Source organism: Lepisosteus platostomus, chromosome 6 (assembly GCF_059453375.1).
Source record: "Lepisosteus platostomus isolate fLepPlt1 chromosome 6, fLepPlt1.hap1, whole genome shotgun sequence".
Lineage (NCBI taxonomy): Eukaryota > Metazoa > Chordata > Actinopteri > Semionotiformes > Lepisosteidae > Lepisosteus > Lepisosteus platostomus.
This window is the reverse complement of record NC_142616.1, coordinates 57,147,820-57,174,677: the sequence shown is the minus strand read 5'-3', so window position 1 is coordinate 57,174,677 and position 26,858 is coordinate 57,147,820. Positions and strand designations below refer to the sequence as shown.

Here is a 26,858-nt window from a genome sequence, read left to right as displayed (position 1 = left end):
AGCAAGCTACATGCAGTGTGCGCATGCCCAGTGTGACTCCGAGATGTAAACAGTGTGATTGCAGAAAGAAGTGGGTTCTCTACATTGTTAGTTTGCTCTGGGGAAGGAAAGTGTAGAGCAGCTCTTGCTAAAACAGAACCACGATGAGAGCCGTACCGACATGGATAGATAAAGTGCATGATCGGGATAAAGTAGAGCAATGGTAAGAAGGAGACGTTTTTAACCACGTATGGTCGCTTAGCGGCATCTGTAGGCCTGTTGCTAACACCGTTGGCTGTCGATAGCAACCATGGTTGCCAATGTAAACTGTGTGAGGAAAAATGTGTCACTTTAACATATGGTAAAAATATTAAACAACTACGTTGTTTTTGGAACTTTGTCATTATAAAATATTGAGTCATTTAAAGTCGTCGTGTTTATTTGCTTTCAGTTCATCCTAGGCATATGGCTTATTTTTAGCCAGTTACCATACTAAGCACTCAATTACTCTTGCATCTGATCGAATGAACGTGTGTATTTATTTAAATGTTTAAATTGTTGTGATTGTTTAAATTGCAATAACAATTGTGATTGTTTATACCCTGAGCTGACACATAACATGCATTCAAAGATAAATACTGTACACTGTGCAGGTTTCGCTGATCATATTTTTAAAATCATTGCTTTTCACTTGATTTTTTTCCCACTTACAGTAATAAAATATGACCAAATCAATCGCTTTCCCAAACTGAGGAACAATTTATCAAACGGACAGATGACATTGTTACGTTTCATTGAGTTTTTTGTCCTTCTTTTGACATTATGTAGAAAGACTCAAATATGTATGGTGATTCTGTTATGAAACATCCCACAAGGAGTTCTATCATAAACTAATTTAAAAAGTATACAACTATAGCTATAGTAGTATCAAGAAGCAATAGTGCATTATTGTAACTATAAATCATTCTTCCCCTAAACAGTATTTACGACCTTGCGTTCAAGCCAGATGGGAGTCAACTTATAGTTGCTGCTGGAAATCGAGTTTTGGTACGTGCTTTTGGAAGTTGTGATGTATTTTGTGTAAAGATATATATATATATTATTTAAATACTCTTATACGAATATAGCATTTTTCGAAGACATATTTCGAAGAAATACTATGCCTTCGTATTTTTAACGTTTTACACTTTCAGCACCTTGAGTTTATTTTTCTGATTTTTTTTTAAATCTCAGGCAACTGTGGAATGTTCTTTGTGGAAATTAATTATTTTGTCTTGTGTTTTAGGTTTATGACACAGCTGATGGAACACTTATCCAGCCTCTAAAGGGGCACAAAGACACAGTATACTGTGTTGCCTATGCCAAAGATGGTCAGTTTTTAAAGCCTGCTTTGAAAAAAATGTTACTGTATATATGCTCTTCCCATACTAAATAAGTATCTTACATATACACAATAAGGTGTAGTAGCTTGACAAAATTACAATATATTTTTTTTCCAGGGAAGCGTTTTGCTTCAGGTTCAGCTGACAAAAGTATCATCATTTGGACTTCTAAGCTGGAGGGAATATTGAAGTATACGTAAGTAAAACATTTTAAAGTCCTCCTGAATTTGTTTTTTTATCTGCACCTTTACACTTGTTGATGTAATAATTTTACTTTTGAGAAGTAACAATCGTGACACAAAAAGCCAAATAAATGACCTTTTATGAAATTTCTTGTCTTATGAATTCCTGTGTACAATGGGCTCTTCAGTCAACTTTAAGGAATTATTTAATAACACCATTTAGAGTTCTCAACTGGGTTTTACAAGGGTTTAGCATGGGTGGTGATCTGGCCATTCCTAGTGAGGTCATTAATCCAGCCTCCATAGGAATGGGCAATAGTATGAATACAGGAATGTAAAGGAAGGGTTAGTAAGGAGAGGAAGAGGAAGAGACATCATTATCATCATGAGAAGCTTGTGCTGGGAGAGAGTGCCTCTTTCAAATTAGACATGAAATCAGGTGTAGTCCAGGTAATTTTAATCCAGAAAGAGCAGCACATTCTGAGCCATATTATTTAGGTGGTTTGTTGTTTTACTTGTTCAAGAAAATTGTTGTTTCATATATTGTGCAATCCTCAGTCTTAAACTGTCTTTTGTATTTTACTGATTTTAGAATAGGAAAATTGGCTCATCGAACTGTGAGCATCTGTTTAGAGAGGGCGATTTAGTGCTGGTTAAAATCCCTTTCGTTTAAGATGCAGGTTCTTTCTTTTTGGCCTGTTAAGGATAAAATTATTTGATTTTCTGTGCCTATATAAGGCAGAGCTCTGGAGCTTGCAGACATGTAAATATCCATTCATAGTAAAAACATTGTATGCTGTGCAATCTTGTGTGTTGTATATTTCTGTTATTTGTTAGAAAATAAGTTGTGTAAGTTTGGGCCCAATTTCTGTTCTTTTATGAGGATATGCCAGAGAATAGGTGCAGTGGAATGCTTGATAATCCCAGATTTAATTAGGTAAAATTACTGATCTTTAAAATTTACTTGTATAGCATCCTAGTACCAGGACCTGATTAATATTTAATTGTTATACTGAGTTGATAACCTATTTTATCATTTTAAAATCATAGGTTGTAACAATTTGTACAATTTGTTTTGTTTTTTAAATAGCCACAATGACTCCATCCAGTGCGTTTCATATAATCCAGTTACACATCAGTTGGCCTCCTGTTCGTCCAGTGATTTTGGTGAGTTCTGTTTTGTTAAGATATGTTTGTGTTAGTATAACCTTAGGGAAATAATTCCAGTAATCATTAGTGATCTCTCCGTACTTAAAACACAGATGCTTATCATTGACAGTTTGATAACTACAGCAGCTTCTTTACTGACTATGGAAAACAATACTACATTATGTGGAGTATTGATTTGATAAAACAGTGGTATTTTTGTAGAAAGTTGAGTAAACATTAACATGAATACTATATTGTATTACCTATTTAGGTTTGTGGTCTCCAGAACAAAAATCTGTCTCCAAACACAAAGTCAGCAATAAAATCACATGTTGTGGGTAAGTTATAAATACTAATTTAATTAGTTGTCTAAGCAACCATTGCTGCGTGTTTTTTGTGAGCAAGAATTATCTGTCCCATTGTATATCTTAGCAGTTGTTGTTTCCATCATATTAGTTTAGTTGTTATTGCATAAAGTGTTGCAAAGTTGTACAATTGTTAAGAGTTTAATATTATTGGACATAGGATGAGCCATAAGAGTTACCAGTTCTTTTGATTTTGAAAACGTTATCTCACACCTGTGATCTATCCATCCAGTCTTCCTGTATACGTGGACTCTTCAGACACAAAAAATAATTTATCATATTGTTGCGTGAGAAAACCTTGTGTAAACTTGATTGCAGTTGGACCAATGATGGTCAGTACCTTGCTTTGGGGATGGTGAATGGAGTAGTAAGTATCCGCAATAAAAATGGGGAAGAGAAGGTGAAGATAGAACGTCCTGGAGGTACCCTGTCACCCATCTGGTCCATTGCCTGGAACCCATCCAAGTATGTAACAGCAAAAGTAAAAAATCCTGGTTAGCTTGTGATAACTAGAAAATGAAGAACAGGGAACATTTAAAGACTGAGCACATGGAATCAAAACATTCTATCCTATAATTCTACAATCAAAAGTTAATGTTGATGTATTGTTGAATTTGAACATGGCAAAACATGTTTTCTCATTTTGATGTAAGGAATACAAGTTTGTTAAATAATGACATAAAAATAATGGTTTAAAAACTTTTACATATGAGGAACAGAAACGGTATGTATTGATCTTTTTGTCATTGTCTTAAAATACTGATGTAAGCTTCATCGTTACTTTATGACTAGATGTTATCATGAAGTTTGTATGATTTTGTGTTTAATGGGTAAAAAGGAAAACAATTCCATATTCTGTGTAATTACAAAGTGACAAAAATTAGTGTCGGCTATCAACAAGTATAATAGGAAAGTGGAAAAATCAGAGGTATTTCCAATTTCATGATAGATATTATTGAATCGGTGCCTTGAAACTGGATTTACGTACATGTATTAATTCTGTATAAATATAGAATTTCCGTATTCTACTATATCCTGTCAAGTAAACCTTCAGTCAACTGCATGTCATATTCTTGCTTTGGGAACAAATTAAAAAAGGTAGCTTCATATGGCAGTGATTTCAGGTGTAGAAGTAGAGGTGTAGAAAGCCCCCACATGTAGCCAGTGCTTGCAGTAGGTGGAGGACTGTCTGGAAGAGATGCCCTGAACATGGGGAAGAGGAGCCACTGACGGAGAGCAGTGTTTGTGCACCTTCTTACCTGTGGGCTGAAACAAGTTCGAGTCAGGGCAGTGAGGCAGAGGAGTCGCAGCTAGAAGAAGAGAGAGAAGTAGAGAGAGAGGATCTGGAGGGCCATTTGCTTCAGGAACATGTTGACAATACTGATCTGTAAGTGATAGCATTTGAGGTAGGGGAAGATCGTTTTAAAACTTTAAATCTTTTAAATGGTAGTATAATTGGTTGATATTGATATTTTCAATTATTAAGTATATATATACAATGTAGTTAAAAAGCAAGAACACCCCCTTAAGAGTTTATGGTTTAACATGTTTAGAGTTACTGTATTTGACCTTTACTGTAGTCATTACCTAGTAGATCAAACTAAACTCATTTGACAAATAATGCACAGAAATTCTACTTTGGCTTTATTTAAAAAAAATAGCCAGACTTCAATATCTTTTTGTGAAAAAGTAAGTGGACTTCTTGATTCGATAACTTATTGCTCCCCCTTTAGCAGCTATAACTTGAATCTAATTTTTCCTGTTGATTAGTCTCTCACATCTGGGGGGGGGGGGGGGGATTCTGGGCCATTCTTTCTTAGAGAGCTGCTTCATCTCTGTCGTGTTTGAGGGCACAGCTCCCTTTAGGTCATGCCGCACCTGTCTGTATTGTATACAGATTTTCGCATTCAGGTTTTGTGCTGTGCAAGACACGCAGTACAAAGGCATCAGGAAATGCATGTAGATGGCACAAAGTGATGGTTCTTTGAGTTCGTGTTTATGCAAACACTATGCTGCATTTGTCAGAGAAGAATAGATGGTAGCTGGCATGCTCCACACCAGAGGTATGTCACATGTGGGTGATTTGCTTTCTAGTGGGTGACCATGTCATAACCTATTCTCAAGGATAGTACATTGTGAACAGCAGTGTCTGCCCCAGGTTTTGAAGTATTCTTCCTCTAGTCTGACGTCCAGAGCCCCAGTTTCTATTCCATGCTAATGCCACTTGTAATGAGAATCATAAAAAGGAATAAGGAACTTACATAGAGCATAACTTGAAACATTCTTCATCAGAAATTGGGATTTTTATTTTATGAGTTGTCTCTTTTGACCAGTAAAAGAGTTTGGGCTATATTTTGATGGGGGTTTTGTATTTAAGGTCACATAATCAAGAATAGTCGATGCGGTGGATGACAAACATGTTTTTCTTGTCACAGAGATGAGCACAATGACATCTTGGCAGTGGCAGACTGGGGACAGAAGTTGTCTTTTTATCAGCTAAGTGGCAAACAGGTAAGCATTCAATTAAAATTTAAGTAGCAACATGTAGTATGCTTTAACAGGAACATTGGCTCATATTACCCTCACCAAATCACTTTTTTAGCAAGAAAGAAGAATAGGTTCCCCTTATTAGTGTGATAAGGGTCACTTAAATTGTGATGTTTAATGTTTCTGAATATGTATTGAACATTAAAAGAAACTTGTCACTCTCTTTATGTGTGGACTACTGTTTATGTAGACCACCCTGACCTTGTGTCATCAAGTACTGATAGGAAAACATGAAGACATTGCACATTAATCTAGGTGCACATTGCATGTCCTCATGCTGGTTGTGTAACAATGGTTTTCTTTCAAAAGAGAGTATGACATTTGTGCTGTAAATGCCCTGTGTACCAGACCTGAGGCCCATTGAACATAAATAGGACAATGTGTGGTATCTAGGGCCCAGAGACCAGTGAAGAAGCACATGCTTTTCCAGGCTGTATGAGACAGAATCCCACAAGAAAACAACTGCAATCTGGTGTAAACTATGTGCCATTGATGTTCATCTTGTATTGCTTCCAGCTGTTGGCCACACGCTGCTACTGCCTTTCACATTAGACCCCTGTTGATTAACTCATTTGATAACAAAGATTAATCAGCATAAAAATTGACCTCTTCCAAGTCTGTTAAAAAAAATTAGGTGCTTGTGTTCCATAAAATATTTTGATATTTTCCTGCTAGGTTTTTAAATATTTTGTAATTTGTGAAATAATTCTTATGATATTTGGTATATTATAATAATAAATAGTATGAGTAATAAGTGAGTAGAAAAATGTTACTGTAGTATTGCATTTTCAGATGTCTACCAAATGCTACACTGTTTGCACTCATGTGTTTGATCTTTAGTGGGCCTGGGGAAGTTGAAGATTTGGATCCACTTATACCATTAAACATTACATACTCCAGGGATAGGCAACTCCAGTCTTTGAGTGCTGAGTCCCTGCAGGTTTTAGAGGCAACTTTTAATTAGCACCTGATTTAAACTTGGAAAGAATTTTGATTTATTATTTGCTTAATCAATTAAATTCAACCTTTCAATATGATATGGAATAGAAACCAGAAACAAATACGGCACATAAGGGCTAGAGTTGCCTACCCCGATGTACTCTTAAATAGTATTTTGAGATGATATACGATGGCATGCTGTTAATTGACAGCAAGGGAAGGTAAAGCTTTCTTTGAAAATGAGATACTAAAACATACCCAAGGGATTTGAAAAAGCTTTGATCTTCTTATACTTTGCATTCAATTCTAAAATTGTGCCCTCTAGGTACATCTGATTTAACGTGTCTTTGTGTTTTCAGATTGGAAAAGACAGGTCCCTGAATTATGATCCCTGCTGCGTCAGCTATTTCTCCAAAGGGGAGTATATTGTGATGGGGGGATCGGACAAAAAGGCTTCCCTGTTCACCAAAGATGGGGTTCGACTGGGCACCATTGGCGAGCAAAACTCCTGGGTTTGGTCCTGTAGGGTCAAACCAGACTCTAATTATGTGGTATGTCCGTGTAGACATTAGTATAAAACCTGACTAATCCTATTGTTTCTGTCCTCATACATTGTAAAGTCAAATGCAGTTCAGACAGTGCTTAAAATAAATTTAACAATAAACTTTATAAAGTATGTTATGTAAGAAGATTACTTATGTGCATTGAAAATTGACATTTTTTAATTTGTTTTTTGCGAAACTACATGAAGCCTAAATATTAAAAAGGAAAGACATATGTCTTAGCAGTTTAGTTTTAACAAAACAAAATTTGGTGTGTTTTGTCATTATGATTGAATACTTATGCACAGTGTCATTGGATCACTTGTTGATTTAAGATTTTTGCCATTAATTATTTTCCTTTTGCGTAAACCATCAAGAATTCAGACACTAGTGTTATCATACAGTAGTGTTGTAAACAGTGTTGAGATGATATATTATTGGATTAAAGTATGCGTGTTTAAAACACACCCTTCTGAAATACACAGAGAAAATTTGATCTCACGGTACTCTTCTTTGGATAAACAAGCTCCATTTGTTACAGGTGGTGGGGTGCCAAGATGGAACCATTGCGTTTTACCAGTTGATCTTTAGTACAGTTCATGGTCTTTATAAAGACCGATATGCCAACAGGGACAACATGACTGATGTCATTGTGCAGCATCTCATCACCGAACAGAAGGGTAGGTTAATGAATCCCATAAAGGCTTGTAACTAACTTTAGTTTAACTTTAGAGCTATTAGGTAAGCAGGGGCTTTTCAAAGGCTTACAGGCCCTTCAGATCCCGTAAAATAAACTGGTGTTTGCTCCATGATTAATAATGGTATAAATAGTCATTTTGTCTCATTCATGTCAATCATCTCAAGGCATTTTACAATAAAATGTAACCCTAACCCTAACCCATTAAAACAAAACAAAGGCTAAAACAGAGACATATACAAATTAATGCATTTAATTAAACAGAATAAAAAGATGTTATATTAAAGTAAGTTTTAAAACTTAAATGTGTTGTCTAACTGGCAAGAACTACCAGGGACTGGGAGATGACCCCACAACTTTGGAGATGTAGAACAGAATAATGGTCTCATAGGGTTTGTAGTTGTATTGTATTTGTATTCAGAACTGAAGCAAAGCTGGAGTTTAAAGAGTGTAAACAATTTGCAGGTGTATAGGAAGTTAACAACTTACTGTTACTAAGATTTAGAGGCTGTTCAGTCTTTAAAAGAGGCCTCAAACTGATTAATTAAGTGAATAAGAATTATTTTTGTAGTTATCCAACGTTTATATATATATGGTTAATAAACATTAGAGAATATGAATAGGAAAAAATACATTCAACCACAAATGTTTTTTGAGAATTATGTTTCCGACCTCATGACTTTCCTGTACATAATAGTCATAGCCACATGAGACATTTGATCAGGACTGTAATGAAAAGCAGAGGCTCTGTACCAGCTCTGTTCTGTATGCTTCCTCTGCAGTGAGAATAAAGTGCAGAGAGTTGGTCAAGAAGATTGCAATCTACAAAAACCGACTGGCCATCCAACTCCCAGAGAAAATCCTCATTTATGAGCTCTACTCTGATGACTCCTCAGACATGCATTACCGTGTGAAAGAGAAAATCTGCAAGAAGTTTGAGTGCAACCTGCTGGTTGTATGCTCACAACATATCATCTTGTGCCAGGTGACATACCGTATGGCTTTAGAGAATTACTCAATTTATCAGGAATAAGTTAAAGTAGGCATGATTATTGGGTTATTCCAATTTTTCAGAGGTAATGAAAATTGTTTAGAATCATAAGGATGTAGTTTTAGATGAAGATATAAGGCTGTGGAATGATGGTTCTTGGACTTCAAGACCTTCCAAGAACCACAAGTCTGAAAGTTATTCTTTTGAAAACATTTATTTTTCAATTAAATGTTTCCAGTCTGGTCTTTGTCTGATTTTCTGGCTTTGGAAATCCACAGTCCAGAGATTTAGCAGTACAGTTCCCATCCTAATGTTAGCCTTGCAGCATAATCACAATCATATTCAGGAAGACTTTCTTGTCCTATCTTCTCTTGCCCTGACCACATGTCTGTTTATTAGGGTTCTTCTCCACAGTGTAATACATCCCTGCATCAATAAACCATCAAGGTGAATACCCTTCCTGGTCTGTTAAGAAGCCAAATGTTTCTGGAAGACCGATAGAAAAACCAGTTCTAATCTTATGCACCTGCTGATTACAGAGCCCTTACAAGTTACTGTGTATGCTAGGTTTTATGGCAAACCTTCTCCAAACTTACAGAGGTTTTCTTAATGATTTTTCATAGATTTCAATTGTACCTTTTCAGGAAAAAAGGCTGCAGTGCCTATCATTCAATGGTGTCAAAGAACGAGAGTGGCTCATGGAATCTTTGATTCGATACATCAAGGTGATTGGGGGATCACCTGGAAGAGAGGGACTGCTTGTTGGTTTGAAGAACGGAGCAGTAAGTGAATTGAACTGAATGATGTATTAAATAATATTGCAACATCAGATAATGTTTGCATATGTAAGTATTCTTTATGCAATAGTACCAGTATCTCCGTTTGATGTTAATTTAACTGTTTAACAATTTCTTATTGCATTTCATGTCTCAGTCCTTGAATTTAGCACTTGTTAAAATGTAAGACTTTTCAACATTGTTCTTTTGAATACTAAAGCAAGAATAGTCTGCCACTATATAAAGAGTACATTACCAACTCAGCCATTGTTGAGTTCTACAATAAGAGACGATCAAAGATCAATACTTCATAATTATTAGTTCTTATGTGCTTTGCAAGGGCATCTCCAGATATCACTGATTTTTCTTGTATGTATTAATTCTTATGGATCCCCGTGACATTGTTTCTTTATATTCTTGTGTCTTTAGATTCTGAAGATATTTGTGGACAACCCATTTGCAATCACTCTGCTGAAACAGGCGACCTCAGTTCGTTGTCTGGACATGAGTGCCTCCAGAAACAAGCTGGCTGTTGTGGACGAACATAACACCTGCTTAGTGTATGACATACGTACAAAAGAGCTCCTTTTTCAGGTGTGCTTACAAATTTCTCAAGAATTGTCCCAGCATTTATCTACATCTCAAACACCTTTCCTACATCTCAGACACCTTTGAGTCTGTAATCCTGGCCATGTACAGGACAGATCACCTATTTAAATTTATAAAAAGATCTCGTATGTCAAGTAATATTTTTGAATGTGAAGAAAGATATACTGTACAAGAAAACTAAAATTATTAGGTGTAATCTGTTAGTGAATAAAATCTATTCTGTTTCACTGAGGAATGCAGTCATTACCAAATGGGGAAGTGCCACATCACTGCCTTTTTGCTGTATACCAAAGTTGTCCAGTCTGACTATGCAACGTCATGCCTTCCTAGCTGTTCTTATAAGGCTCCCTTAGTATAAGGCCTCCAACACCTCTTCATCTCCGGGTGGATGGCAAATCCTTTTTCCTTTTTCAGTGCAACAGGCAGTATTTCAGGGAATCCACCAAGATTGGAAAAACTGCTTGCCTTAATATTTCATGAGACATGGTTAACGTTATACATGATGCTGAGCACCTTTATACCTGGAGCGATTCAACTTGCCAGTTTGTTTTATTTGCTAATAGGTCTCGTGTCTGCGGTGTCACGGGTCTTGCTACTTTACCCCCTTCATGCATGGCCAATACAGACAGGGGTCATCTGCAGGGCCATAGGGCCCTGTGTTTCACAAGCATTGCCTGAAATACAGTGGTGGTCAGCTATGTGTTCAGGGTCTTCCTCTCATTCAGCTGGCACCAAAGAGCTCTTGGGTCTGGGGACAAGCACCGTTCCATTACTGCAAGCAGTTCGCCCATGGGCTCTTTTGCATTTTATAATGACTGCTTTACCTTTTCACAAAATCAGGGTTGTGACAGCAACCCTCAATCTTTTTAGTGATGTTTCACAGGTGATGATAAGCATAAGGCCTTTTTTTTGTATTTGCATAATGGGACTATTCATCCTCCAGCAATTATGTGGAATAAGTGTATTTTAATATTTCTTGTTCTATTTTTTGAAAATTGTATTTCACACAGGAGCCAAATGCAAATAGTGTTGCTTGGAACACTCAGTGTGAAGACATGCTGTGCTTCTCAGGGAGTGGCTACCTTAATATTAAAGCTAGCAACTTTCCAGTGCATCAGCAGAAGCTCCAGGGCTTTGTGGTGGGGTACAATGGCTCCAAGATTTTCTGTTTGCATGTCTACTCTATGTCAGCTGTGGAAGTACCCCAGGTATGGTTTTGTTCAATTGTGTGTGTTCTAAATGATCCGCATTCTTGTGGACATTCTGTTAATGTGATTCAGAAATAAGCACTTTAATTTCTTTGCCTCTTCTCTGATTGTACGCCTGTTTCTTTCTATACATGTGCAGTCCTTTTCCATATTCTAAATATTATATTTGCATATCTGTGGAGATGAATGTAGAAAGTGCACTATATTTAATTGTTTCACTGTCCCTCTAATATTGATCTTAATTGCTTAAGCTTTGAAGTTTAAAGTCTCCATTCATGATTTAGTAATTTGGCTATTTTTGTACCAGCGAGGGACATTGCCTGAGACAGTTGAGGGTAATCACATAGACGCCACTAACACTAGAAAGGCTGAATGTTTTAATACCTGGCAAAACATGCCAAGAAGAAACAGCTCTGAGAAAAATTCCTCGTAAAGGAATCTGAGACAAATTTATTTAATTAAGCCATTTAAATGCACTGAGTCATTTTAATCTACTAATGTTTAAATTATATGGCATGTTGGAGTTTTTTCTAATATTTTCCTTGTGTAACATTGTTAAAACATTTAACAAATTTAACAAGTCTTTTATGTATGATAATTTGCTTATATTAACAAAAATGAATCATTGGAATGCTATTTTCACTAAGAAAAAAGTCATTTTCTTCTAACTAATCAGATCTGTGATATGACAACCATGTGCTTTTGTAAATGGTTCTCAGTATGCTTGGAAAAAGTTCATAATAAGCCATTTTTTATACACTTTCCCATTCCACCAGTCTGCCCCTATGTACCAGTATTTGGAGAGAAAGCGGTTCAAAGAGGCCTATCAGATTGCTTGTTTAGGAGTAACCGACAGTGATTGGAGGGACCTGGCCACAGAGGCACTTGAAGGACTTGATTTTGAAACAGCAAAGAAGGTATATCAGTAATCTACTGTAGTACTCTCAGGAACTTACATGACTATTAACACATAGTTGTGGTAAGAAAACATTCAAAACATTTGTATAGTCTTTAACAAAAATCTGTTGTTATTCTGTCACTACAATACATTAGTAACCTTAGAGTAAACGTTTTCAATGTAGGGTCTGGTGAATACCAGAATAAAAAGGAAATTTTAACCTTGTGGCTGTCAAAATCAACATTTTAGAAAGTGGGTGTGCTCTAACAGTGATTAACAATTCAGTTCTTAAAATAGAGAATGCTGAAAATCCCTGAAACAGGGACTTTTGTTTTAGAATGAATAATCCCAGCCTACCACTAGATGGCGTAACCTAATTAATTTCTTACAGTTTACCTAGTGTTGGATACAATACTTATTGGATAGGTTGTTATTATACAGTAGTAATGACAGATTCCAATGGCAGACTAACTGTGTTATTTTGTATGTTGTCATACATGCATTAAAAGGAGTTGTAAGCAGAATGTTTATTTTTTTAAAACAAATTTAATTTAAAAGATAATCCTGTATTAACAGATTTTGTATATTGTTTTTTTTTTTGTTTTCCTACAGGCATTCATCAGAGTTCGTGATTTACGCTATCTTGAACTCATAAACAGCATCGAGGTAAAGCCTGCTTTTGATATTTGCTAGATTAAATAGTTTTTACCTGATAAAATTACATTCCTACGGGTTTACTTTGTTACTTTAACATTTAAACAAATGCGTGAGAATGTTACGCCACATGCCAGAATCTTTTTTCTTTGTACAAAAAAAATCGAGATACAAAGACGTGTTTTGAAAATTAAGCAATGGTTCATACATGTAATATAATTTTCACGTAAATCAAATAATTTGAATCATTTTATACCACTGACATACTGTGATATGTTTGTTGTTTTTAACCATAATAAATCATGGGCATGTTTCATTGACTGCCCTGCATAAACTGCCACAGCTGGTTTTAAAATCTCTACTAGTAACCTTCCAGTTACATCTTAAGATATTTTAAATGTTTCAGAAAGCTGGAGAAGTCTGGGCTTGCTGACACAGTGAAATTATAGATTAGTTTCTTGTTTCTTGGAGTGCAGTTAATGATTGAGAAATCTTATCTTCCTGCCAAGACCACTTTTCTTGCCTACAGTAAATTAAACTCAGAATTTAGCAGACATAATTTCAGTAGCTTACTAGCCCACATTTTGTAGTTTGATTCTTGTTTGTCACATATTCATGTATTTTCCCCAGCAAGATCACATTTGTGCTGCTAATTGGTGAAGTCCAAAGATCTGATTGATTGAGAACCTGCCCTTAATTCCATTAAAGCTTTCCTGGGACCACTTTACCAGAAACCACATGAAGAACAAAGGGAAATTGCTCTTTAGATGAAAATATTACGTTCTAAAGGGAATACAAATATCTACTCCATTAAAACCATAAATGAATTCATATGTTTTCTTTAGTATAAGAAGAGAGTCACATTCTTATACATTGGAAATTGTTTTTGGCATGTTGCTGTTAAAAAACAGTTCATCATCCCTTGTATTTCTTTACACACTCATTATTTTTGATTTACTTCAGTGTATCAGATTTTAATTTCACTGAAGATGGAACTTTTACCCACAGTTGTATAGCTCAGGGAAGCTGAGAATTCCTTCTGTCAAGCTGCATTGAAATGTAACAGATGGTAATTGTTTTCTTTTTCTGTATATTGATGGATTTATGCAGGAGAGGAAGAAAAGAGGCGAGACCAACAATGAGCTCTTCCTGGCGGATGTTTTTGCCTACCAAGGGAAATTCCATGAGGCTGCCAAACTGTACAAAAAGACGGGGAATGATAGCCGAGCCCTAAATATGTACACAGACCTGCGCATGTTCGAATATGCCAAGGTGAAGCATTTAAACTCTTACTTTCATCTTCTGCACACGATCTGCACATAAAGCAAGCTGCACCTTGTCCTGCAGTCCTGTGAAACAGAACCAGAACATTGTCTTTCATGATCTACAACAATTTTAAGAAGAGTACTCTTATTAAATCTGGTGGATGACATGATACATTGCGAGATTTGCAAGTGTTGCTTGTATGTTGTGTATTGTTTGTATTCCTTTATCATTAAGTGGGCGTGCTTTACCTAACAGTGGTTACATTCTGTTTATTTTTGTTGAAAGTTTGTATTGAATTGCAAGAGAAGTAGATTTGATGTGGAACTTACAAAGCTTTAGAAATTGTTTTATTTGTTATTTAAACTTTTTTTTCTAATTTAACAATACTAAATAAATCTAAATATACATAATCTTACAGGGGCTTTTACCATGTTATTATTTTTGATAATACTATTGATTTGTAGTGAGGAAAAGCATGAAACAGACTTAAACTATATTGTGGCACAGTAAATTCTTTAATGCAAAGCAAGAGCACAGTTTTACATTAAAGTTGTCCATTTTAAGAAATGAAAAAAAAATCTAAAAATGAATTGCACAACATAACTCATAATAATCTTGTTTAAAAAGTTTTAAGAATGTATGCTGTTTGGCATGTCCTGCCTGGATAACGTGAAAAATTGCTTGCTAGACAGCTCTTGGACTTTTTAATATGTCAATTCCACTGTTAACTCTCGCGATTCATACATTACTAATTCAGATATGTCATGAAGAGCATGAAACTAGAGAGTACATAAAGAGGAAGCATTTTTTTGTATACATAAGGATAAAAAGTGTGAAAAGTTAACCTTAAGGGAGGAGAATAAAAACAGGCTGCTGTCTCCAATGATTTATATTTAATACACCAATAGAGATTAATTTCTTATCTGCTTGCCCACCAGAAAATATACTACAATATAGCACTATAGTTTGTTTATTCTTCCAGTGAAATGCCTCTGACAGCCAATGTGTTTTTTTACCATCAGATTTGCCTTAATAAAGCAAGATATGTTGCTGTGAGAGTGGTAAAGGAACTTTTGTTTACTTTAGGCAATTGGTTCAAACAAACTGATTTTTCTGTGGTTTCCCTTGGTGTGTTTTTGTCAGAGGTGTATATTTTTCTGTCTGAGCTCTCATCTGGTTAAGAGGTTTTGTTAATCAGAAGTGGACAGGAAGCTGATGTGTCCTGTTTGTATTTAGCAACATTACTTCATTCCTTCTCCAGTGCCCACCAGAAGTGCTAACACAGATGTGTTTATGTCCAGGATTTCCTTGGCTCTGGAGATCCGAAGGACACCAAAATGCTGATTACCAAACAGGCAGACTGGGCCAAGAACATCAATGAGCCCCGTGCTGCGGCCGAGATGTACCTGTCTGCAGGGGAGCACATGAAGGCTATAGAGCTCATCGGGGAACATGGCTGGGTGGACATGTGTGTAAAATTTACCACTGGAGGCTTCCATTTAATTTAAAACATGACAATGCTATTTCTACTGAAATGATTCGAAAGGGTTTAAAGTGTGTAAGCATTCAAGTTTTTGTTAGTTAAATTTATAAAAACTAAGGGCAGAGTATCATCAAAGGTGGAAGTCTATATTTAAAATAATTTCCTGTTCACAGTGTCACAAAAACAGGATGTTTTTTTTTAACTCTTCATTCATTATAACTTTTTCAAAGCTTGTTCTTTGGTACAAACTCGACTTTTTATAATTTGTCATGAACAATGTTCAGCTCAATGGTCTTGGTTGAATAGTAGGCTAAAAAATAGTAACAAACAGATTAAATTGTACCTTGAAATACAGTTGAAATACAATGAAGCATTTATTAATTAAGAAATTATTTTCATTATCTACTTCTCTGAAACATTTTGCTTTCATTCAGCATATAATCTGTTTGTTGTCTATCGGTGTTTGTTTTCAGAATAAACATCTTGCCAACTTCTAATGGCACAATAGCAAAATTGTAATAGAATATATTTTATGATGATAGAATTTTTCAGGTTTAATTTTGATTATGCTCTGTTGGAGATACAATTTTCTAGTGCTTTGTCATGTCTTATTAATTTTAGACTAGTTTTAGTACAAACCACATTAAGCTTGTTACCCTATAATAACACGTCAAACTCCTAAGAGAGTCCCATGTATACTAGTTGGCAAGAAAAAAAGGTTTCCCTGCCTGAATATTTCCACTGTTTCCAACTTGGAAGTTTTGATACTCTGCCATAATTAAGTCATGGGAAAGTGGGCTCTCTGCTTGAGTGGAATTTCAAGATAGGGATAAGAAAGCATCCATTCCCATTATCAACCTTCCCAAACTATTTACAAAAAGATATCCTTTTGCTGTGAAGATTTATTTTATTTGTTAAAATATCAGTTGAAGTCCTGTTTTCTTGTTCTTGTTTATCTACAAATCCAGTGATAGTGAAACTGCATTGTGGGAGCAGGAATAGATCTTTTTTGTGTTCTTACTGCAGGTTAATTGACATTGCACGGAAACTAGACAAGGCAGAGCGTGAGCCCTTATCACAATGTGCTGCCTTCTTCAAGAAGCTAAAGCAGCATGGCTATGCTGCTGAGACCTACACTAAGATGGGAGACCTCAAAGCTCTGGTGCTGCTGCATGTGGAGGAGTATCACTGGGAGGAGGTGAGGGGCACTGCTGAGTAATACAGAGCTTCTCCAGAAGCTTTCTCTCCATATAAATGTCCACATATATAGGCCGTCCAACTACATCAACTACACCAGTGAGTAGGTTCTTAAATATACCAATGTCATCAAGTGTAGATTTAAATTCCAACTATGCTGACAGTAGTTAAATACATACTGTATGTAGAATAAACAACTTTTGAAGAACAAATGACCGCTGAACTGTTTCTTAAGATTAGTTTCATGTTTCCTGCATTGCAGTGGCTGTTTAATTTCGATTATTGCTTAACAACAAAACATGCAGTAGAACAATAGAGACTGGGAATGTATTCAATTAATTCATCCATCTGTAAAACTGTATACCGCAGAGATTAGGTAGTGATTCAGTTTTAGGAAACATCAAGCTTTGTTGTGCCTGTAGTTAATTTTTATGTATGAGTAAAATATCAAAAAGTCAAGTCCATTGGTACATAAAGGTTATAAGTAAAATAGCTCATTTAAAATTATATTTTGTTATTTTGCTCTGAGGTTTCAAGTTTAGTATTGGTTCTTACATTTGTGCATTGCACATTAAGACACTTAATTACTTTATGGAATTTTCAGACTGCAATATTATTTTTAAAATGATTTTTTTGGGCCTATAAGAAATATGTACTAATATTCTAAACTGTGAGGAATTTTATGGGTTGGGTTCTGACTCTTTGTAGGCTTTTGAGCTGGTGGAGAAACATCCAGAGTTCAAGGACGACGTCTATGTGCCTTATGCACAGTGGCTGGCTGAGAACGACAGGTTTGAAGAAGCACAGAAAGGTGTGTTCACATCAGCCTTTGAGCACCTTATAGCCTAAAAATGGATCATAGTCACACTCATAACTATAACACTCATAACTCATTTAACTGAGTTCGAGCTGCATTTACTTCCATGTACTTCATGTTGTGCATATACTATTAATATAAGTTAGACTAAATGCAAACTGTGAAGGTTAATTATAGCACATACAGTAATTAACCCAGAAATTATGTTTTGTGGTTGCTTATAGTTTTTACTATTGTGAAATATTCAGTTTATTCTGATGGTTTCTCAGAAATGTGTAGATAAAGATTTCATCACTTATTGTACACTGAGAGGCATAAAAATGCTTTTGGGTCCAGTACTTTGTTTCATTGTTAATATCTCTAGTATGGTTTTCATTTTTCCAGTGTTTGACTACTTCATTGAAAACTGTAACCTGAAGGCATAACCTTTAACTAAGTGACCTTTTGTAGTTCATCAGGTCATAGGTATGACAGAAGAGTTTGTTGCTTTAGTCAAAAATGAAATCAGTTAGTAGATACATAAACTGCGATTAATTAAAGTAAAAATAACAGTTTGTTCTTTATGCTTTGTAACAACTACAAGAGCAACATGAAAAAATTCAAACTAAATATAAAAATAAACTGCATAACAGTAACAGCACTGTTACAACAATAGCCTGCAGAATTTATAGGAATCATTAAATCATTAGTGGCTGTGGACCTGGAACAACTGTTCCATTGCTTTGTAAGCAAATTCTGAAACATTTAAATGACTGAAAGGTCACATAAAATGTAAACCAGACACTGTTTACTCTGGAGAATTCTAACTGGCCTTCCATGATCTTGAAAAATAATATTTGATTATAAGAAGATACTTTAATCTTATGATACCACCCCCAAGTTTCTCATACTTTTTATGCAACTAATTATCTGCTCCTTATTAGCTTTCCACAAGGCTGGGCGGCAGGATGAAGCAGTGAAAGTGCTGGAGCAACTGACTCACAACGCCGTAGTGGAAAGCAGGTTTAATGACGCAGCTTATTACTACTGGATGCTATCCATGCAGTGTTTGGATATAGCCAGGGGTAAGAGTATTTTCATATAATCATGGTAAGCCCATTTTCTGCTGCTGAGAAGAATTATGCTTTAATTTTTAATTCTGACTGTGACAAGCTGTGGCAATACTTTCCATTTTGCTGTACTACAATAGGACCCAGACAAAGCTCATGTGTGCATAATCTGGGAATCAAGTGACTGAAATAATGATGTCCTTTTTTTTTACAGAAAATGAAAATAAGAAAGATGAGATGCTGAAGAAATTCCACAGGTTCCAGCACTTGGCGGAGCTGTACCATGTTTATCACTCCATTCAGCGCTACACTGTGAGAGAAACTATAAATAGCACACTACATGTTCTAATTCCCAGTATATTGTCTTTTTACATAAAATTTCATACTCTGGAATTTGTTACAAGTGACAGTGCTTCTTTATTGTCATATCTTAATTCAAGCTAAAATTTATTTAAGATATTTCTCAGAATCAAGTTACACATAAAAACCAAATATAGGCAATAGCAGAAAGCAGTAGAAAAATAATTGAAAGAATAGAGTTACAAATTTACAGTTATGAAGATAACATGGCACTGTGTTGCACTGAAATGGACTTTAACATTGGCCCATTGATTATGGTCTGTACAGAACTGCACTTGTCTGAACACATTGAAATATGTGTGAGATGTAGATCATACATTCCTAAACAAAGGCAAAGGTTTATGTACTTTTATATTTGTGCTTCCAGGATGAACCCTTTAGCTCTCATCTCCCAGAAAGCCTATTCAATATCTCAAGGTTTCTACTGCACAACTTGACAAAGGATGTGCCATTGGGCATCTCTAAAGTGTATCCTTAAGAGACATTGTCATACACAAGACAAATTAACTACTAACACTAGGTCTCATATCAAGTGAAGGAAGATACCAGGAACAAATGCCTTCCCCATAACAAAAGCAAAAGCTAACTATGTTCACAGTATATGTAAGTATATGGAATGGACTGCAGAGAGTTAAACAGTCAGGACACAGGCCTTTTGCTAAAATATATGTAGCATTAGGTATGACACTGGTGAACAGCTGATATTGGTGAAAATATGTTTAGAAATATAATTATTTCATGGTCAGATATACAAAAAGAGATAACTCTTTGCATTAAGTTGTCATATGAGTAATGTTAAAGAAATTAGTGCAAATTGTAACTCTGTTACTCCTATTAAATTTGTCAAATACTTTCAGACATAGATAATCACTAATACACATACTGTACAGTATGTGAAGGGTTGTACACATTAATATGTTTTTCTTTTAAGTGTTTTGAGGTCGCACTCCTTTTTTAATTTACAGGTTTGTCGTAAATGTGAACATCATTTCATGTTTGTTATTTGAATCACTTTAAACATACATGATCCTTAACTGAGGGCAGGAACACTCTGTACGCTCTAGCTAAGCAAAGCAAAGCACTGGGGGCATACAAGCTGGCCCGCCATGCTTATGAGAAACTACAGGGCCTTCGTATCCCAACCCGATTCCAGGAGTCCATCGAACTGGGCAGCCTGACTGTTCGTTCCAAGCCTTTCCACGACAGTGAGGTAAGGCTCCATGTACACCACTCATGTGTGTAATGTTTTCTTATATCTCAGGCTTTATAGATAGATACTTTATTTATCCCATGAGGGAAATTGCACAAATTATCATGGAACATAATCTCAACAGAAACGTGTTTCAACTCTCAAAAAAAATGCTTGCAAAACAATTCAGATACACAGCAGCTTTACTGTTCTTTATATACAAAACTGCTGTGGGTGAAAATTGTTTTAGGACTGCATCATGGTCACATGCTCTGCATTAAGTCTTTTTGATATTGAGAATTTTAACTCCCGTCATAAGCAGTGGAGTTTTACAATGGAAAAGGCAGAAGACAAACGAGTTCAAAAAGGACTTTTTATCCATTTGGCATGCAGCAGTCTCAGGGTTTTAAATGAGAGCAGGCTTGATTTTATGATCTTTTGAGAAACTTCTAAACTAACTTCTCAAACTGTTTCCTGCTGCTGCTTGTGTTTTATAGCTTCTGATGGCACAGCTCATTGTTTTCTTTCCGTTCTTCATGATGTATATGGCAGATCGAAGGCGTCATGGCTGAATATTTGTCACCTCTTAAAAGAAGAAAACTAAAATCTTACAGAATTTTTTGTTACACATATTTCCCATCAAAGTTAGCACTGTAAACAAGGCATTTGCAGTTTTGTGCTACACATCTGTTTTGCTTTACATTATTTTTTACTGGTGGTTAATCACTGAAGGAATTTTATTTAAATAAGTGAAAACAATCAAAGAGGATGGCCTCAAAACTCAATTGATCCCAAATTAATGTTTGTTGTATTTCAGAAAAACTGAAACTGTAACTGCAAGACCTTTGAAAATGTGCTATCAATTGCAAGTGAAGTTATTTGTTTGCTTATTTTAGTGTTCCTATTACCATCTGCATAAGCACAGCAAAATTTTTGTTGGACTAAAAACAATAGTCAACTTTTTATTTGATTCCTGTCCAAAACTCAGCCTTAAAAATTTAGGGATTAAGGGAAACTATTCTTCTTGATTGAGAAATGCAAATGTTGCTGTTTTGTATCCTATGATACTAGTTCCTTTATTGTTCTGTCTCTGCAACAAGCCCTCAAGTACTTTAAGGTAAATACAGTTAAAGTGCAGTGAAATAATAAATCCAGTACAAGATTTGTACTGAAATGATTACAATAAATTAGATTGTACCATCTTATTAAATAGCTATGTGGGATAAATGCTTGCATCTCTTTGAACAAGCTAACACATTTTAACAGGACCTTGTGCCCATGTGCTATCGATGCTCTACGAACAATCCCCTGCTGAATAATCAAGGGAATGTGTGCATCAATTGCCGGCAGCCTTTCATCTTTTCAGCATCTTCCTATGGTGAGTGTATTCAAGCCTGCATTATACTGTACCTTCTAGCGAACTACTCATTTCATATTCTTCATAAAAGAGAAACCCTTCAAATAAATAACCACTCAAATTGTCCTGTGCACCTTTAATGATGAGTTACATATTGTTTCTGGGGAGCACCTGCTTTGTTTTTTTTTATTCCTGAGAACACTTACTCAGAGCTTGTCAAAGGATCATTTGAATTGCTGAAGTTTTATTGACGTCTTTGAAGAGTATTGTGTGTCTGTCTCTACTCCACAGCTTAATTAGAGCAAAGAAAAAAGGAATACCGTCTTGCACAATGAATCAGATGGTTTATCTATAAACAAGTGCCATATGCACAAGCTTCTATAGAAGTACCGCTTTCTCAGCACTTTATAGGTGCTGCAAAAACTATATGAGTGTATACACTCATGTATTTGTGTATACATTTCTCTCTCAATTATTGTTCGGAGTTTTGTTCTACTTTTGGAAATCACATAATACAAAATTACAGATACTGTATGTCTTGTGTGTCTTCTTATGGGTAGGCATTGTCTTCATGAGTGGACAAAGAGATACATTAAATAATGTAATCTCTGATGTTAATTCTATTAAATGTATTTTCATTCTGGTTTCTTGAAATGAAGTAATTATGAAAGAGATCATCTTAGTTTTTAGAAATAGACTGTAGCTGATGATTATTCAGCTACATCATTCATCATTCACAGATGATCTTCTGTCATTTTTATCTAGGATGTTGAAGTATAATTCCATCTTGTCTATGGTGAGATATTCTTTCAAAGCACAACAGGATCACTGTAGTATTTCTTTCACAATTCACTGTGACAGAGGTGTTTCTGTGATGAGTTATATTCTCGTACACAAGCAATTTGTCTTTTTTTGTGTGGATAGTGATTTAAATGTGATTTTTTGTAAATAATGCTACATTAATCTTTGATTTCACAGTTATATTATAAGCTTGAAGTCAAAGGTTTCAGCTTATTCATGTGGTTAACACTGTATCATAGTTTATTTATTCACTTCGTGTCTATTAGTGAATGATCTGAATTTCAGATTAGTTGAGACCACAGTCATTTTGCTTTCTTTGTGCTTCTTGTTATGAAGAGAATCAGTTCACCTGCCTGCGTGCTTCAGTTCTCTCTTTTTATAAGAAGGCATACAGATGCCTTCTGATGGAAACCCACAAAGACTGTCTGTCTGGAGACAGTGAATCACCTGAGGCTGATTCCATTCAGAGACCTGGTATGAAGCAAGAATCTCAGAACAACAAGTAAAAACTAGCATAACTTTTTCTGAAGCATAACTCAGAGGATTCAGATAACTTTGTACCCTAGAAATTATACAGCTGAAAAGGGATTGCGTGATGCTATTAGAGGTTGTTTATCAACCTCAGTCCTTGTTACTCACTAGTGGGATATAACAGTGAATTGAATTTTGATGTTTGCAAGAGATATAGAAAAAGATAAGAGTGATATAACGCTGCATAAAAACAAACAATTGGATTCATACTATAGGGTTCCATTTACTCCATGTTCCATCTAAAATATCCTCCAAAGGATTGACTTTGTTTCACAAACCCACAATTCTTCTTACAAATATGCTTCTCTCTCAAATGTGTTTTCAATTGTGACACCATGCCTTAATTCGCTACTGTACTACTGTCTAGTCCACTTTAAATTCTCCATTCTTGAATCATGTCTTTCCTCAGTCTCTTCTGTTCTAAACAGACCAGGTTTAGTTCCTTTAACTGATCTGTATATTGAATTCTCCTGAAACCATGGATTTATCTTGTTGTTCTTCTTTGAAATGTTTCTGAGACTATAATATCCTTTTGGTAGTAAGGTGACCGAAACTGAATATAATGCTCAGATATCTTCCTCGAAATGAAGTCTTTCTTTAAATAAGGCTGAAATATAACTTGCCCATACTTATTGTTATATATCTACAGTATGTATTACATTTGTTTTTCTTTCTCTAATATTCTAATATTTTGTTCAGTGGAAATAGCAGACAGTTCTGCTTACAATGATTTTTTTATTGTGTGGTGTTTCTACAGAGATCCTGCCCCTTGTGCAGTTTTACCTGGAGGAAGGGATCACTGATGAAGAGGCTGTGTCCCTCATAGATCTGGAAGCTCCTCGAACAGAGAGGAGAGAAGGAAAGTGGCAGGAGATGAGCAGTGGTGGTATCCTTCACATACCTGAAGTGATCCCCTTCATAAAGGGATTCAGCATGAAACTGGGAAAGGCTGGCAGGTTTTTTTTTTTTGCAGTTTTAATATTTTACTTTAGTGTGATTTGTGAAAATAGATTGTATTTTAACATGATTCACTGTTGGTTTTTTAATTGGTAGAAGTGATGTTTATCAATCATTAATAGTTGGAGGGCCCTTATCAAACTGCTAAATGATTTAAAATGTTAAGTGGTTGCTGTGAAGGGTTCCATACGAGTAAACCATCACATAAAGCTTTATCACTTTTTAACTAGTTTTCAAATTATCTCTGGACAAGCTTTATCTTTCAGAAAGTCCTTTTTCTGTAATGCTGGTAAATTGAGTAGTCTTTTTCAATGCTGTTATGCCTCCACGGTGTTTTAATAACACTGAATATAACTTCCCTTACTCAGTTCATAGACTGGCTTCCAAAGAATTTCAAAAACACAGGCAAGAATTTGTGATGGATTTCTAATTTGAAGAAAGACCAGGCTGAGACCCACAACCACTCATCTGTTTCACTGCTGATTTTCCTTCTTTGTCTTTGCTCGTGAAAGCTAACGCGGTAGGAGAAATGTGAAATCCATCTTTCACAGCTTATTTCTGATTCCCTGTTGTTCCAAGAAGTCAGGTACCAATAGTTCTAATTTATAATTAATTCATGTCTGTAAATACATTTGATTTATGGTAAACCAATATTTATAGAAAAGTTTAAGTGTATCTCTGGCCATGCTTCAGAACCTGATCAAGGGTCACCCCTAAATCACCTTTTTCTGAGTTAATAGGTTTAGATCATTCAGCTAGCCCTAATAGCTAAAACCTTTTAGCCCATAGGATTAGTCCATTTGCTAAGGGCTACTTTGTCTTTTTTAGACTAAGGAAGACCAAGGGCTTGTATGTCATTCAAAATGGGAATATGCATTTTCTACAAAAAATCTTAAAAGCTAAAGAGATGTGTAACGCACCAGTTGGTTTCTTGACAGTATCACAGAATCCAACACTTTGAAATTAGTTGACAGCATGGATGACCCTGAAGAAGACCCTTTCATGGCCAAGCTGAGCTTTGAGGTAATGGAACGCATTAAACAATTGAACAATTTAGTTTTGAATAAATCATAAAGTAGCCCCCAACCTCTTATGTTCAGTTTTCTTAAAGATTTGTGTTTTTATAGTGAACTACCTTTGTCGTTTCACTTTACAAATATGACAGCAAACGTAACATTTACGCAACACTTAAAATAATTACTACAATAAAATTGACATAATATGTTTCAAAATTGCGTATAATTAAATTCTAAATGTTTGCAAAACCTACAAAATTCTAAAATAGTTTTTATTGTTTTTAGAGACAGCTTTACTATGGGTGCTCTGAGCTCCAAGTGTGGTGCTTAAGTAAAGCTGATGGATACTAGTTTAACAAAACATTGCAAGCCAAAAAGCATTTCTGTCCTCAACCACTGACTTTGCCATACCTTAACAACAGCATGCATTAACAGTGATGGTGGTTGTGTTGCATGTCCTCTCAGATTACCCTGACCTAGCATGTTCTCCACTGTTCTGCATGCTTGCTGTCCATTAAAAATAATATGGGAAGATGATGACGCTAAATGTTTCTGTGTTCCTGCAGCAAGGCGGCTCAGAGTTTGTTCCTGTTGTGGTGAGCAGGGCAGCACTACTTTCCATGAGCAGGAGGGATGTCCTGATCAAGCGCTGGCCCAAGCCCCTCAGCTGGCAATACTACAGGTCCCTGCTGCCTGATGTCTCCATCACCATGTGCCCTTCCTGCTTTCAGGTATGCTGACACACTCCTTACAACTGAAACTGTACTTTGTTGTCGCTGTCATGAAGACAGAAGTCTGTTGTCCTGTTTTACCCAAACAGCATTCAGTGGATCTCTGAAAGATGTATCAAGGTTAAAAAGTTATGAGTAAGTCATCATCAGAGCCGCATATTTGTACTATAAAATCTGAATATACAAATTTAAACATTTATGTGCAGATTAATTTTGTCAGTTTCAGATGGATATTACTATGAAAGGTATATAGCGGGGGGGGATTTTAGCTTTCTTAATGCACAACAGCCTGTTTTCCCATCCAGTGTAAAGAGATTATTAGGTGGTAATGTGATACATGTTTATAGCCTCCAATTTTGCTTCCTTCCTTCAGATGTTCCACAGTGAAGACTACGAGCTGCTAGTACTTCAGCACAATTGCTGTCCTTACTGCCGCAGGCCAATAGATGAACCAAACTGATCAGTTGTCAAAACTCCTGCCAGCTTGGTCTTGGAGATGAGATGAATGTAAATTTCTAAATATTTATTTTGTAATTAAAGACCATTAATGGTACGTTTAGCGATCTACCAGTGTGTTCATTAAGTCCGCTACAAAAGCACTACTTCAGCCGATCAGCAGAATAGGATTAAAGGGATCAGATTTCTCTTGGGTTTTGTGAGTGTCATATATGGGGGATTGAATGGTGTGGTGTAAAGAAAGATTAAATTTCAACTTCTGGTTCCCTTTTTAAATGAAACATGTAAATGCTATTTTTATTGTGTAATGCCAGTGAAAGGAAAGGTGCATAGATATAAAATGAACATTATTGAATCCCTAAATAATTTTCAGACAAAAAAGTATTTTGTTACTTTACACATGCCTATACCTTATTCACATGTCAACCATTACTTGGGAAAATATAAGGATTTGGATTAAAGCATTAAAATATGTTGTATGACATTCCATTAGTCTTGTTATATTTCAGGAGGTTTAATGTCAGTGTATTTGTTTATTTTGAAAATTTTATATTGTAACTTAATTCTATGTTGTTATCCGTAAAGACTCAACATGTTCCAAATATGGATAACATTTATGATTTTTTAAAAATTAAATATAATAAATATTACCCAGTATATAGGTTATATGTACAAACATATGTATCTATTTTGTCATTAAAGTATATGTATGAAGTATATGAAGTCTAGT

The 26,858-nt window shown here is 35.5% G+C and overlaps 1 protein-coding gene across 7 annotated transcripts; it reads left to right on the top strand.

The window, feature by feature from the left end:
* The first annotated feature begins 5 nt into the window (after positions 1–5).
* ift122 (intraflagellar transport 122 homolog (Chlamydomonas)) lies at positions 6–26,845 on the top strand. Of its 7 annotated transcripts, none has more exons than XM_088636498.1 (30): positions 6–202; positions 960–1,026; positions 1,265–1,349; positions 1,479–1,557; positions 2,634–2,710; positions 2,964–3,030; positions 3,376–3,522; positions 4,232–4,444; positions 5,493–5,568; positions 6,903–7,094; positions 7,627–7,765; positions 8,565–8,767; positions 9,418–9,555; positions 9,979–10,143; positions 11,169–11,366; positions 12,143–12,283; positions 12,877–12,930; positions 14,029–14,190; positions 15,486–15,652; positions 16,694–16,865; positions 17,573–17,675; positions 18,605–18,745; positions 18,945–19,042; positions 19,458–19,558; positions 20,135–20,300; positions 21,546–21,657; positions 23,726–23,854; positions 24,872–24,948; positions 25,508–25,672; positions 26,046–26,845. In XM_088636498.1, the coding sequence occupies exons 1-30, from the start codon at positions 144–146 to the stop codon at positions 26,130–26,132; spliced, it is 3,780 nt and encodes a 1,259-aa protein (XP_088492624.1). In that variant the 5' UTR covers positions 6–143; the 3' UTR covers positions 26,133–26,845. The 7 variants fall into 7 exon arrangements, with proteins under 7 accessions (XP_088492624.1, XP_088492623.1, XP_088492627.1 ...); XM_088636497.1 differs by having other exon boundaries at positions 9,397–9,555; XM_088636494.1 differs by lacking the exon at positions 6–202 and adding an exon at positions 636–762 and having other exon boundaries at positions 9,397–9,555.
* The last annotated feature ends 13 nt before the right edge of the window (positions 26,846–26,858 follow it).

What these genes read in the sequence shown, in the direction of transcription:
- ift122 (XM_088636497.1), top strand. Translation starts at nt 144, where the DNA reads ATGAGAGCCGTACCGACATGGATAGATAAAGTGCATGATCGGGATAAA. An exon ending in ATTGCCTGGAACCCATCCAA is followed by an intron (nt 3,523 to 4,231) that starts GTATGTAACAGC and finishes CAGTGCTTGCAG; the next exon opens with TAGGTGGAGGACTGTCTGGA. An exon ending in AGGAGTATCACTGGGAGGAG is followed by an intron (nt 16,866 to 17,572) that starts GTGAGGGGCACT and finishes GACTCTTTGTAG; the next exon opens with GCTTTTGAGCTGGTGGAGAA.